General features: G+C 33.6%; 2 protein-coding genes across 3 annotated transcripts; both read right to left on the bottom strand.

Annotated features, from left to right (window-relative positions):
* Positions 1-626: 626 nt before the first annotated feature.
* LOC122588762 (AT-hook motif nuclear-localized protein 6-like) lies at positions 627-4,166 on the bottom strand. Of its 2 annotated transcripts, none has more exons than XM_043760953.1 (5): positions 3,799-4,166; positions 2,308-2,381; positions 1,988-2,119; positions 1,678-1,839; positions 627-1,367 (listed from the first exon to the last, which is right to left on the bottom strand). In XM_043760953.1, the coding sequence occupies exons 1-5, from the start codon at positions 4,103-4,105 to the stop codon at positions 1,113-1,115; spliced, it is 930 nt and encodes a 309-aa protein (XP_043616888.1). In that variant the 5' UTR covers positions 4,106-4,166; the 3' UTR covers positions 627-1,112. The 2 variants fall into 2 exon arrangements, with proteins under 2 accessions (XP_043616888.1, XP_043616889.1); XM_043760954.1 differs by having other exon boundaries at positions 2,308-2,375.
* A 1,164-nt stretch (positions 4,167-5,330) lies between these two features.
* On the bottom strand, positions 5,331-10,499 carry LOC122589131 (65-kDa microtubule-associated protein 3-like). The gene is made up of 13 exons (XM_043761374.1): positions 10,357-10,499; positions 9,649-9,738; positions 9,338-9,544; positions 8,673-8,912; positions 8,383-8,592; positions 7,857-8,012; positions 7,615-7,774; positions 7,365-7,516; positions 7,197-7,284; positions 6,991-7,064; positions 6,630-6,704; positions 6,261-6,543; positions 5,331-5,989 (listed from the first exon to the last, which is right to left on the bottom strand). The coding sequence occupies exons 2-13, from the start codon at positions 9,718-9,720 to the stop codon at positions 5,514-5,516; spliced, it is 2,193 nt and encodes a 730-aa protein (XP_043617309.1). The 5' UTR covers positions 9,721-9,738; positions 10,357-10,499; the 3' UTR covers positions 5,331-5,513.
* Between the last annotated feature and the right edge of the window lie 1,002 nt (positions 10,500-11,501).

Genomic DNA, 11,501 nt, shown 5'->3' with positions numbered 1-11,501 from the left:
CAGCCGCTTATCCTCGATAGACATCTCAGATTGCGCTTATGTTACTGATCGAGGCCTCCAAACTTTTAAGACACGAAGGCCAGATGTGGTGGTCAAACGACAAAATACAATTTCCTTTCGTATTCAGCGTGTGTGATTCATCCAAATTTCACAAGGCCGGCCGACGACTCAAGGACCAACCAGCTATGATCTTTTTCTTTTCTTTTTTTACTACTCTGTAACATTGTAATTTTATTATTAAGGTTCTCCTTCCAACTTTACTCCTTGTTTATAACGTACTTATTCAACTTATTATTAAGATTTGTATGTGTTTGCTTAGTTGGTTTTGGATCGATCTCTGAGTCATTAACTAAAATTATAAAAGTATTGTTTTCGCTACTCGATCGGTTTATACATTGTTGATATAGTTGAGTATTGATGTTTGAGAGCAAAAAGAAACATGACCATTAACAGATAGCTAATATTGTTTTCAATAACTCCATCTTATAACTTAAATAGCTAATCGTTTTTAGTAAGTCGGAAATATAGACATATACTAGAGAGAAAAAAGTCAGGAAATTATAGTTTATGGTTAACTTAAACCCCATTATAACTTTTTTACCATACATAGCACTCAACAACAATCAAATCATAAACTTAACATCCATTTCCCATCATCATACACCGCTAATTAACACATGCCTACCAAAAGTAACAAATTTCGAAGTGCTGGGAGCACAAAAATGTATCCAACTTGTCATGTACTAAAAACTATTATCTATATCCAACTTCCAAATTTGCTTAGCATGTATCAAATCTTTTAATTATGTCTACTATATCTATCTGCTTGTAGATCTTCACAGAGTGACCGGTATTTTTCTACCATGGCAGCAATATAAGTTGTCACTTGCCATGTCACACTACCGGTTTACAAGTAATATGAGATACAATACATACAATAGCAAGTTTGGAAGTTGTATACACATAATAGCAAATCACAACAATTTGAATGCACTAACTTAATACAACACCCTAAATTTAAGACTAATAACAAGAATAACTAGTCAAGTGACTTCCTAAATATGGCGACCCCGAAGTCAGCTAACAAAGAACCTGATACACGTGGTATTTGATCAGCAAGAAACTTCAAAGGGTGATGTGTTGATAACCTTAGCTTCAGACGCATGTAAAGATCCGCTATTTTCTACTGGGGTTGTGAGCGTAAAGCTTATTTTGGATTCATCTCCATTACCCCTAGCGGTTGTTTCTTTATATATAGGCGTGGAAGCAATACTAGGAGGTGAGATGGCGGGTATCGGTTCGAATCTTGATTTCTTGGGGTTTTGCTGCTCATGTTGGTGGCTGGGAAGAAAGCTTCCAAGTATGACCTAAGATATTGATAATGCTAATTTTATTTATAGAATTTGGACTATCATAGGTTAGACTTTGACTTGAAGGTCAAAAAATGGTTGTCAGGCAAACATATTTCCGCTTTCTAGTGAAAAGATTACCTTCTAATTTGATTCATAAAAGCCAAACCTGATGACCTGATGCAACAGTCATATTTGACGAGGTATCTATTTGTAAAAATGGCCAACAATTGTTTAAGCCTCAACTGAACCTGACCCTTTAGCAGTCAAACCCATTAACCAACCCGTACAGTTTGCCACATACAATATAATGTAAAACGGGTCTAACCTGAATAGGACCAGCGGCGACTAGCATACCAGAAAGACCTCCACCCAAAACACGCCCATCAGGGCCTGCTAACGAAACACTCATTCCACCAGATATACCGATTGCTCCCCCATTATTATTAGACATGAATGATCCGGATAAAGAAAGAATATCAAAACGACCCTGCAACAATCTCATTCAGGTCAGAACTACGTCTCAGAAAGATTTGACCATTCTTGAATCATAAAAAGATCAGACAAGGCTCACTGGAAACATCTATCTTATGAAGAAAATGATGAAAGAGAAATAATTAAAAAGAAAAGCGTTTTACCTCATATGTTAAAGTACCTCCAGAAGAGTCAGGCTGACGAAGTGTAACATTTGAAATTGCACCATTTGCAGCAAGAATACAAATAGCTCTTCCACCTTGTTGAGCAAATGATATGATCTTCATATTAACATCCTAAAACATCAGAAGTCTAATCAGTGCCGCAAAACTGAAAAAATATTTGTGCATTTTTACCAAAATACTCTTTTAATCATCACTGGAGGAAATTCAAGTCATTTGAATAGTTGTCAAACATAATGATAAAACTATGAGGGTGAATTGAAGGTGTATCATATCAACTCAAAAATATGGTAGGGATGTACCTCTCCAGAACGAACTGTAAGCACATGAGGTGTAAAATTCATGCAAACTGAATATGAAGTTTGCTCACCTACAGCTTAAAATCACAAAAAACGAAAATTTACAATCATATTTTTCACAAATGATGAAAATTTTCACAAGCATAATTATTATGAAATAAATCATAGTATTAGCTTGCAAAAAAAGTAAATTTATACCAGCAGTGAAAATGTAAACACTAAAAAAGAATCTTGGAAATTTACATCTTTGCAAGAGCATACGACTGCAAGTTATATGTACCCAACAGAACACTAAGGCAGTAACACCATCATAAACTTCATTTTACTTCTGATGAGAAGTGATCAAATTAAATTTTAAAATACTTGATGCATATTACATCAAATAATTTCATGCACCTATTCTTCAAAAAAAAATCTTATTATAAAGTGAGACCGTGAAGTTCAATGTAATGCTCACAAGCCGGTATCAGTAATCACCTAATCTGTAGATACTAGTAATTGCCAAGTCTCTATACTATTATACAAAACCCCTCATTCTTCAATAATTTGGCGTCTTTCTTGCATTATCCAAAGAGCAATTGTTTATTGTAGCCGAAAAACATTATACAATGGTTCAAATACTTGATAAATCCAATGCTAAAAGATCAACAACAAAAAAAAGCATTCCTTTTTGTCAACTGCAGAAAGATTCTGTTGGCCCAACATGAACCGCTATAAATAGTAAACCATTTGACTTGAAAAGAATCAGTCATTACCAAGTGATTCTAATCATAAGAACAGGAAGGATGGTGATGTGTCAGGTGTGTGGCTGACTCTTCTCAATCTCACTATCTGTGTGTATGTTTGTGTGTGGCTCTGATTGTTCCCTATCTCACTATTTGTGTGTGCTTATCAAATCTAACAAAGGGACCCATTCCCAAAATAAATTCCATAAATTTTCCAAATATCTATATGTATATCTACATCTATGTTGATATAGATATAGCACCACAACCATTTTCACAGTCAAAAATAAATGACTCAACCCGTCCTAACACACACCTCAGCAGCCCAACCGCGGCTTTTGTTGCCACCCAGCCGTAGAAGTTTCGTCTACTAAAAAAGTATTTAACTTTTTTAAACCACCTAAAACAATATGTCATAAACACTATCCTAGCGGATATATAAACGGATGAGGTTTTCCCCATTCAGAATATCAGAAAGGGCGAGTCTTTGACCTAAACGTTGTATTTGACCATTTCACAACCCTTTTCCTTGGTTACTCCCAAGATGTTTAGCTAGGGAGATTCGGACCGGAGAGACTTCCGGACCAGCTATCACTATGTTATGTTTAACAAGATCCAAAAACTAAATACTTCAAATATCCAAACATCTAACTTTCTATTCTAAGACATAAACTTATTCAAAACCACAATTATACTTATATCAAAATCTATACATATGGGTATTTATATATATATATATAAAATTTCATTAAGAAATTTAATCAAACACCTGGTGAGCTAAACTCCAATTTCTGTTTCCTTTTAATTTCTGATAAAAGCTTGTTATTCCCTTGACTATGTTTCCAGCTGGAATAGTCTCTGGTGATCGGAATCGAGGCCGATATCGGCATCGGAGATAACGTCGCCGTCGGTTTCCCGTCCGTTCCATACTTCCTCGGTCTTCCCCTCTTTTTCAACGGCGGCGCCGCCGTTAACCTACCGAAATTTAACTCTCCGGCCACCGCCACCGCCGCCGGTGGAACGGTAACTGTACCGGAATCATGATTCTTATTATCCTCCTTACTTTCCATTTCCATAAATATAAATTTATTAAAATTACATAAAAAAGCACAAATTTAATAATAATAATAATAATAATTTGACACAATATATTGAAATGAAAAAAAAAATTACTGTTTTTTTTCCTAATTATAATTATAATTTTCTGCTGTAGGTTAACAGTAAAAATAAAATATATAAATAAAAACAGAACAATGGAAATATGAATATAAATTAATTTGTTTGTTTGCTAGAAATATTTTCTTTTTTTCTGAAGGAAATTAGGGTTTTTGGGGGAAAAAAAAAAGAAGAAAGGGAGAAAATATAAAGTTGGGAAAATAGAAAATAATATAAATAAGGGGTTAATTTATTAAATTAAATACAGATAATTTTATATTTTTTTAATTAATACGAGTAGTTATTTATTGTTAAATATATAAATTATTCAAAGTATTAATTCTAGTTAAGAAATTGGTTTGAAGTCCGTCTTGAAATATTAAATATTAAATAGATAAAATTATTTTTTATTAAATTGAAAGTGAAATATATTTAAAAAGAATATATGTAAAATAAAGAATTATTTATGATAAATCATTTTTCTTTTTAAAAATATACAACCTGAAAGAGTGAAAGATATATGGATTAAAAAAATGTAAAGTTGGAATATTGGATTCTTTTGACCATTTCTACTACCTTTGACCACTTCTTATTTTAATTGACTTAAATTTAAATAATTTACTCAAATATATATTTTATTTTATTTTTTTTGAAAAATTGCTTTCATTTTCTTATGTTTGATGTTTTAGATCTGTAAATCATTTATTTATAATTTAGTGACAAACACTTGCACTAATCATACATCTACTTCACTAATCATACATTAAGGTAAACACTTCGGAAAAATTTTAAAAATTATATTTCAAAGGTATACTTTACATGGTGTTTTTTTGTTAAGAATGTAATTAGGACAACATAATACTCGTATAAGATAATTTTACACATGTCTATATATGGATGAAAATAAGAGTACGAGCGTACGACAATTTTATCAATGTCTAAACAAATTAACCATGGCGCTTAGTTGTGTTTATTAATTCTAGTTAACGAAATGTAATTTAAGGAATGATAATGTGTCGACCTTAGAAACGGACTGAAGCACAATAACTAAGTTGAAATTCACGAAATTTCAACCAAGTTGCGTGGATGATATGAACGATAATGAATGAATGTATCATTTCAGAAAAACGACGATCACAATCAAAGTTGATGAACAGATTATATAACAGATGAATTTAGATTAAGAGATAAGAGCTAACAAAGCTTAAAGCTGATTCATTAAGATATCCCATCCTGCCAGCCAATTGCAATTGACCTTTAATAAAAAGCATCACTTACACTAAACAAGATGAAAAGCAAGAGTACAAAGATCGTGTCTTGTAGAAAGGATTAAACTTCTGTCCTGGTGTTTTGTGCCCTGGGTAGCACAAAACCAGCTCGTCGTTCTTCAAAAGAGTACTCGATAACTTCATCAGGAATAATCTCCTTAATCGCAGGTGTCATCACTGTCTGCATTGGAGCAGAAGGTGTGAATGGTGTGGTCATCTCCTTAATCATGGGTGTCATCACTGTTTGCATCGGAGCAGAAGGTGTGAATGGTGTAGACGGTAGTATTTGAGTTATGTTTTTATGGGGAGTTCGGTTTTCTTCTTCGAAGGCAAACATTGTCGTTTTAGAAGGAGTTGTGAATGGTGTGGTATTGTTTTGAATGGTTTTTTGTGACATATCGTGTTTTCTGTTAGGTTCTGTCATGTTAGCTTTTGATGATTCTTTAGAAATAGGCGAGAATGGCTTGCGAAATGTTGTCTGTGCTGGCTCTAGTTCACTGCGTTTCTTATTACCAGCCATTTCCAAACCTTTCCTTCCTGATCACATAAGAAACAAAATGAGTTATGATCTAGAATTCATTTACCAAAATGAGTTATGATCTAGAATTCATTTACCACCCTGCCACGGCCAATTCCAAAAAACCTACCCCGTTTTGACCTATTACCCAACCCGCCCGTTTTGATCACCCAAGTTAAGTATATTTCTGTAGTTGTCAAGCAAACACTTGCACATTTTTGGGAAAGAACGCGACATACACAATTAGAAAAACATTAATGATCAGAAGTAGTTGAAGTTTCAAAAATTTACCAGGGGTCACAAAACCGTATCCCTCATCTTTGCTACTTAACTGACGATCAATCTTTTTGACAGGACGGGTATTAGGAGTAGCAGCTCTAATGAAATGAGGATCTGGTTTAGGAGTCGCATGAGCTGCTCCACCCAATGACAGTCTCCTGTTGCTTGATGTACCTGAACCACCCATTGACAATCTACCACCTTTTTTGGCACTTTGTTGCTTCATTGGGCTCGGTTTTGAACCAAATAGTGCTTCCTGTTCAGCTATCAACTGTCCCTGAAGTTTCTTCTGGTCCTAAAATACCAGAGATGATCCTTTGGTTATACATTTATCTCTAAAAAGAAAGCTCACAACCAATTGTGCTATGATATAACACATACCCTTTGCCTCTTTCGTTCTTCTTCTTTTTCTTGCCTTAATATCTTGTAGTCCTCAAGCATTGAAAGAAGCCGAACCTAGATGTATAATTAAGATTGTAAGAAATGTTTGATTCAGGTTATGTTTCTTATCTTTAACAGGTCAAACAGATTAAAATATAAAAACTCCCAAACTGATATCACCAAAGCATAAACCTCTTAATCAATTCGTTAAATAAACGCAATTTGTTGATATAATGTGCTTTCTAATCATATTTGATGGGGGTCAACCTGACCCTTTTTAATATATAAAAAATTACCAACCCAACCCACACTTTAGCCATGTCACTGACAAATCAGCATAAACTAGTTACATAATTCGTACCCCATCATAGGTAAATTCAACGCCTCTTTCGTTCTCCCAGGCTACAGTTTTCACCACCAAAGCTTCCACCATTCCTGTTTCAAGATGATGCATGAATATGCATAATAAGCGTTACTGGATGGAATGATGGATACATATAACCTAGCTATACAACTTCAGATCCGCTCTGTCATTGATTAAAAGTAAGTGTGGTGTTTTGTGTTTACCTGGAAGTTTGCTAACCAAAGCACGTGCTTTTTCTGCACGCTTTAGTGTAAGATGGGCACCTCGTCCAGCATTATATCGATTATCATCCTACAAGAAAAGATAAAATTTTAGCTAGGTGTTCATGAAACAAATAATACAGGACCGAAAAGAAAAGAAACTGGACCAACCCTATTATACTCCTCCAGCCAGCATTCTTCTTCACATGCCATCATCCATTTCTCAACCTTTTCAAGTATTTCTTTTCTACTATAGGCCTCCTCTTTTACTTTCCCTATTAACATCTCTATTTGCTCAAGAAGGCAAGCAGCATCAACAACTCCTTTTTTAGAAATATGTAAAACACATGTTAGTCCAATATATAATTTACTAGATTTGAATGGCTTATAGAGATGCACTTGAATACTTTACCACGCATACCTGATTCAATAGCTTCGATTGCAATTTCCAGTGATGTGTCAGCTTCCGGCAGCAAATGTGTCTTCTTGCAAATCTCTTCTAGTTCTGATCTTTTCTTGAATACAAGTTCTTTCATTTTGCTAGCCTTCAAGTTTTCCAGCCTAGACACCTCCGTCTCAACCTTTAATGTCACACAAGTTAGCGTTGACACCACTTAATTGTGTTCCGAATTTTGAAAAAATAATCAAGAACTATAAACTTACATAATTAATGTAATCTACAGAAAGAAGGCCAGGCTCTGTTATCTCCTCCTCCGAAGCTGCTATATTACACGCAACACTTTGAAACATCTGTTGCTCTTCAACTGGCGTATCCATTAGATTCCACAGCTCTATCAGAGATGTTGCAAGATCTTGAATCTGATTTATATTGATAAACATTCAGATTATATAATCAGTAGATTAACAATATCATAACTGATGTTAATAATGATAGGATTTTCAGCACGTCTAAATGGAAACATGTTGCTTTGGGTCGTAGTATATGGATCAAACTTGTTAAACAGATCAAAAGTTGCATAAACATATTTGAAGTGCCGTAGGATTACTGTTTAGTAATGTAGCTTTCTACTTGACTCTATACTCACTACTTCCTAAACAGTTAGCAAATCGACACAACCCGACACAGCCCATCTTAACTGCACATAGATCACGTACATTTACCCAACCCCCAGACCCGTGCATTTTGCCACTAATAGCTGTAATCATCATTTACTGCCGCACCACTTACTCTCTGCATTCTCTGTATCTTAACCTCCCGAAGTCTTTGTATAGCAGTTGCAAGCCTTGCGATCGTATCATTACTAATACTTTTTTCTCCTTCTGTCTCAGATAAACTTGGATGAATTTCATCTATTGTCTGCTTGAAATCCATCCCAAGCACCAAGCATAGTGAATTCAACGAACTCAAGTAGTCTAGTACTTGCTTCAAACGGTCACTCTGGAGGATAAAGAGTTAATTAGCACCCATAACTACATGCTATGATTATGGTACTTGTTATGATAATAGACCAACTATACCTTTTCCTTCTGAAGTGTTTGCAGTTTTGTATTAAGTTCATCAAGCTTTCTAATGGACAGATCGGTTTCATCTAAGACCATATTTGAAGACGTTGCATACATCTCTTTATGTATCTTTTGTATTTGTTCCAACAATTGAAGAAATTTATTTCTTCTTTCCGCTTTCCTCTTCTTCATTTCTTCAAGTTCTGGCAAAATGGCTCTTAATTCCACCTTTAGACTTCCAGCTTTTTGATCAGACTAAAAGTAATACATGTCAGCATTTTCAATTCTAGGACATTCATACTTGATATCAGGCTCATTATTCAATATTTATTATCACCCATTTGTCACACAAATAATATTATATTTTTTTGTGTTAGATGGTAGCAATATTCAAAAATCCAGTTTCGCCAATATCATTGTTATAACGGATATTTCTGTCGGTGGTATTTGGTATTCGGAAGAAAAAAATGAATGATAACCTGAAAGTCTAAATTATAGAAGTAATTTTTACTCATGATCTTGGTACACAACATTTTATTCATCTGTCTTTGTCCATACTTAACTATCTGACTTTAAGGAATGACAGAATATACAACTTTAATGCCGTACATGTAAAAAAGTTTGAACTATGTAAACCAAATGCACATCAATATATACGTATAAGAAATGACGACCATTACCTGTCTAATATGGACGGGCCGTTCTCCCAGAGCAGAACAAATAGCAGCTAACTCAGCTTCAGAATCGGCGATTGCTTGTCTTAGTTGAGCTCTACATTTATTTGCTAAATCCACTTTCCTCCTGTACACCTCAAGACACTCCCGTTCGAGCTCTAACAACATCCTATCCCTTTCCACATCATTCTCGCCTACTTCATCCCATATAATCTTTAATTTCATATGACACAAACCAAACAAATCCGATATCAGACATAACATAATGACATCATGTAATCTAAAATCTCGAAATACAATAGTCTGTTAATGTGTACCTGAAGTTCATATAAAAGGGATCCACAAGTGGTTTCCACTTGCAAAAGTGGATCTTTCGTTGGAGTAGACATTTTGATAACAACTTTAACCTGAAAATTTAACAATCTTATCAAACCAGTTTCACATTTATTCGCGGATTAAAAGTTAAAACACTGATTACCGGATTCTAAACTATTAATTACGCATTTTGAAGAGGCTTTTTGGATATGAGTTTTCAAAGCTAATTAATAACAGTTTCTGATACTTTTTTTTTTTTTCATACTTTACTTGTATTAATTTTGTAATTACTTAAATAGAACAGAGTCATGTTAAGTTAATGGCACAATTAAGCACTAGAAACCCTAAAAAACAATCGGCTTAAACGCATATCCAAACACTCCATGTATATATGTAATAGTTTAAAAACAAACTTAGCAATCAGATATCTAGCTCACTCAAAACAATATCATAAATCTAAATTTGAAAAAAAAAAACAAAACATATACACATAACAATATAATACTAATAATAATAATCTGTTATCAGTTTATGAGTACCAAAAACAATAAAACAAAACATAATAAAATGAAAGGTTTAAATTAGGGACAACAGGTAGGTCAAGGTTACCAGTCCGGAATTACAGCTAGCCGTTCAAAAAAAAATAACATAACGAAATGAATTAATACAAGCTATAAATAAATATTTGAGATCTGAGTAAAAATTGAAACCTGAAAAAATGTCTTGCTCGTGAGAGAAGAAAGAAACAGGTGAATCGAATCGATATGTTTACGAAAGTTTTTTGTATTATTTTATTATGATGATGATGATCTGAAAATAATGAAAAATGAAAATCACAGATTTAGAGATTTTATTTTTAGAGAGAGAGAGAGAGGGGAGAATTGAAGTATCTGTTCTCTTTTAAATAAAATTCGACCGTTATAGATGCAGACATTATATACAGACCAGCCAGGATTTAATATTTTGTTCAGCAATATTTTTGAAATTATGGGCTTTGACTTGTGAGATACTGAGATGCTTTTTTTTAGTGGGTCTTAATTGCTAGCCCAGTCAATTTGAAATTGAATACACTGGCCCAATATGTACAATAAGAATTCCAGTTTTTCTTTTATGTTTTTCCTTTCTAAAACGTAAAAGATTAAAAAAAAAAAAAAAAAATCCTACCAAACTAACTATAACTAAAACAAAAACATAGAATTTTGGTTAATGATATATTTTAAGCAACATTGTAGGAAAAAGACCGAAAAGTTGAGTTTTCAGCTTTGATGTACGCGATTCAATCTGTATTTTTTATTTTATTTTTTTTGTCATTTCGCAAACTTTTAGAATAAGCTTGTTTAGTTTAGTTTGTGCGACAAATCAAAGGTAAGATTTGATAAATGATGATTTAAAATGTTCTCCTAATGGAATAGTGTCATTGTATGTTTGCTTATTTAGAGTCGTGTTTCATATCACAAAAACAGTTTATCTATATATCGAAATACGTTCTGATCTTAATCAAATCTATTTATATAGGCATAGAACCATAGATCAAGAAGATGGATATTAATTTTCAGAAGAATTTGGTTTTACACTTTTATGTGATCATGTAAATAAGCCATGCTGGCACACGTGCACAAGTGTATACACCCACACTTGATGTTTATGGGATTATATATAAGGATATGGGACCATATTTTTAAAAGAATGTCAACCAAAAGTGGAACAAACACTCCTTGCAAACGCTTGATAATGCATTTTCCATGGCCCTCATTACCATCTCTTAACTTATATTAAAACCCCATTCAAAATCCTTGATATAAGCTTAATGTGTAATTAAAAATGGTATCCAAGAAACTATAACTTCTAAAGAGGA

This window comes from Erigeron canadensis, chromosome 2 (assembly GCF_010389155.1).
Source record: "Erigeron canadensis isolate Cc75 chromosome 2, C_canadensis_v1, whole genome shotgun sequence".
NCBI lineage: Eukaryota > Viridiplantae > Streptophyta > Magnoliopsida > Asterales > Asteraceae > Erigeron > Erigeron canadensis.
The sequence above is the reverse complement of the archived record's forward strand: the minus strand, read 5'-3'. Positions and strand labels throughout refer to the sequence as shown.

What these genes read in the sequence shown, in the direction of transcription:
- LOC122589131 (XM_043761374.1), bottom strand. Translation starts at nt 9,720, where the DNA reads ATGTCTACTCCAACGAAAGATCCACTTTTGCAAGTGGAAACCACTTGT. An exon ending in AAACACTTCAGAAGGAAAAG is followed by an intron (nt 8,593 to 8,672) that starts GTATAGTTGGTC and finishes TTTATCCTCCAG; the next exon opens with AGTGACCGTTTGAAGCAAGT. An exon ending in AAGAACGAAAGAGGCAAAGG is followed by an intron (nt 6,544 to 6,629) that starts GTATGTGTTATA and finishes CTGGTATTTTAG; the next exon opens with GACCAGAAGAAACTTCAGGG.
- LOC122588762 (XM_043760953.1), bottom strand. Translation starts at nt 4,105, where the DNA reads ATGGAAATGGAAAGTAAGGAGGATAATAAGAATCATGATTCCGGTACA. An exon ending in ATTGGAGTTTAGCTCACCAG is followed by an intron (nt 2,382 to 3,798) that starts GTGTTTGATTAA and finishes TGTGATTTTAAG; the next exon opens with CTGTAGGTGAGCAAACTTCA. An exon ending in TTACAGTTCGTTCTGGAGAG is followed by an intron (nt 2,120 to 2,307) that starts GTACATCCCTAC and finishes CTGATGTTTTAG; the next exon opens with GATGTTAATATGAAGATCAT.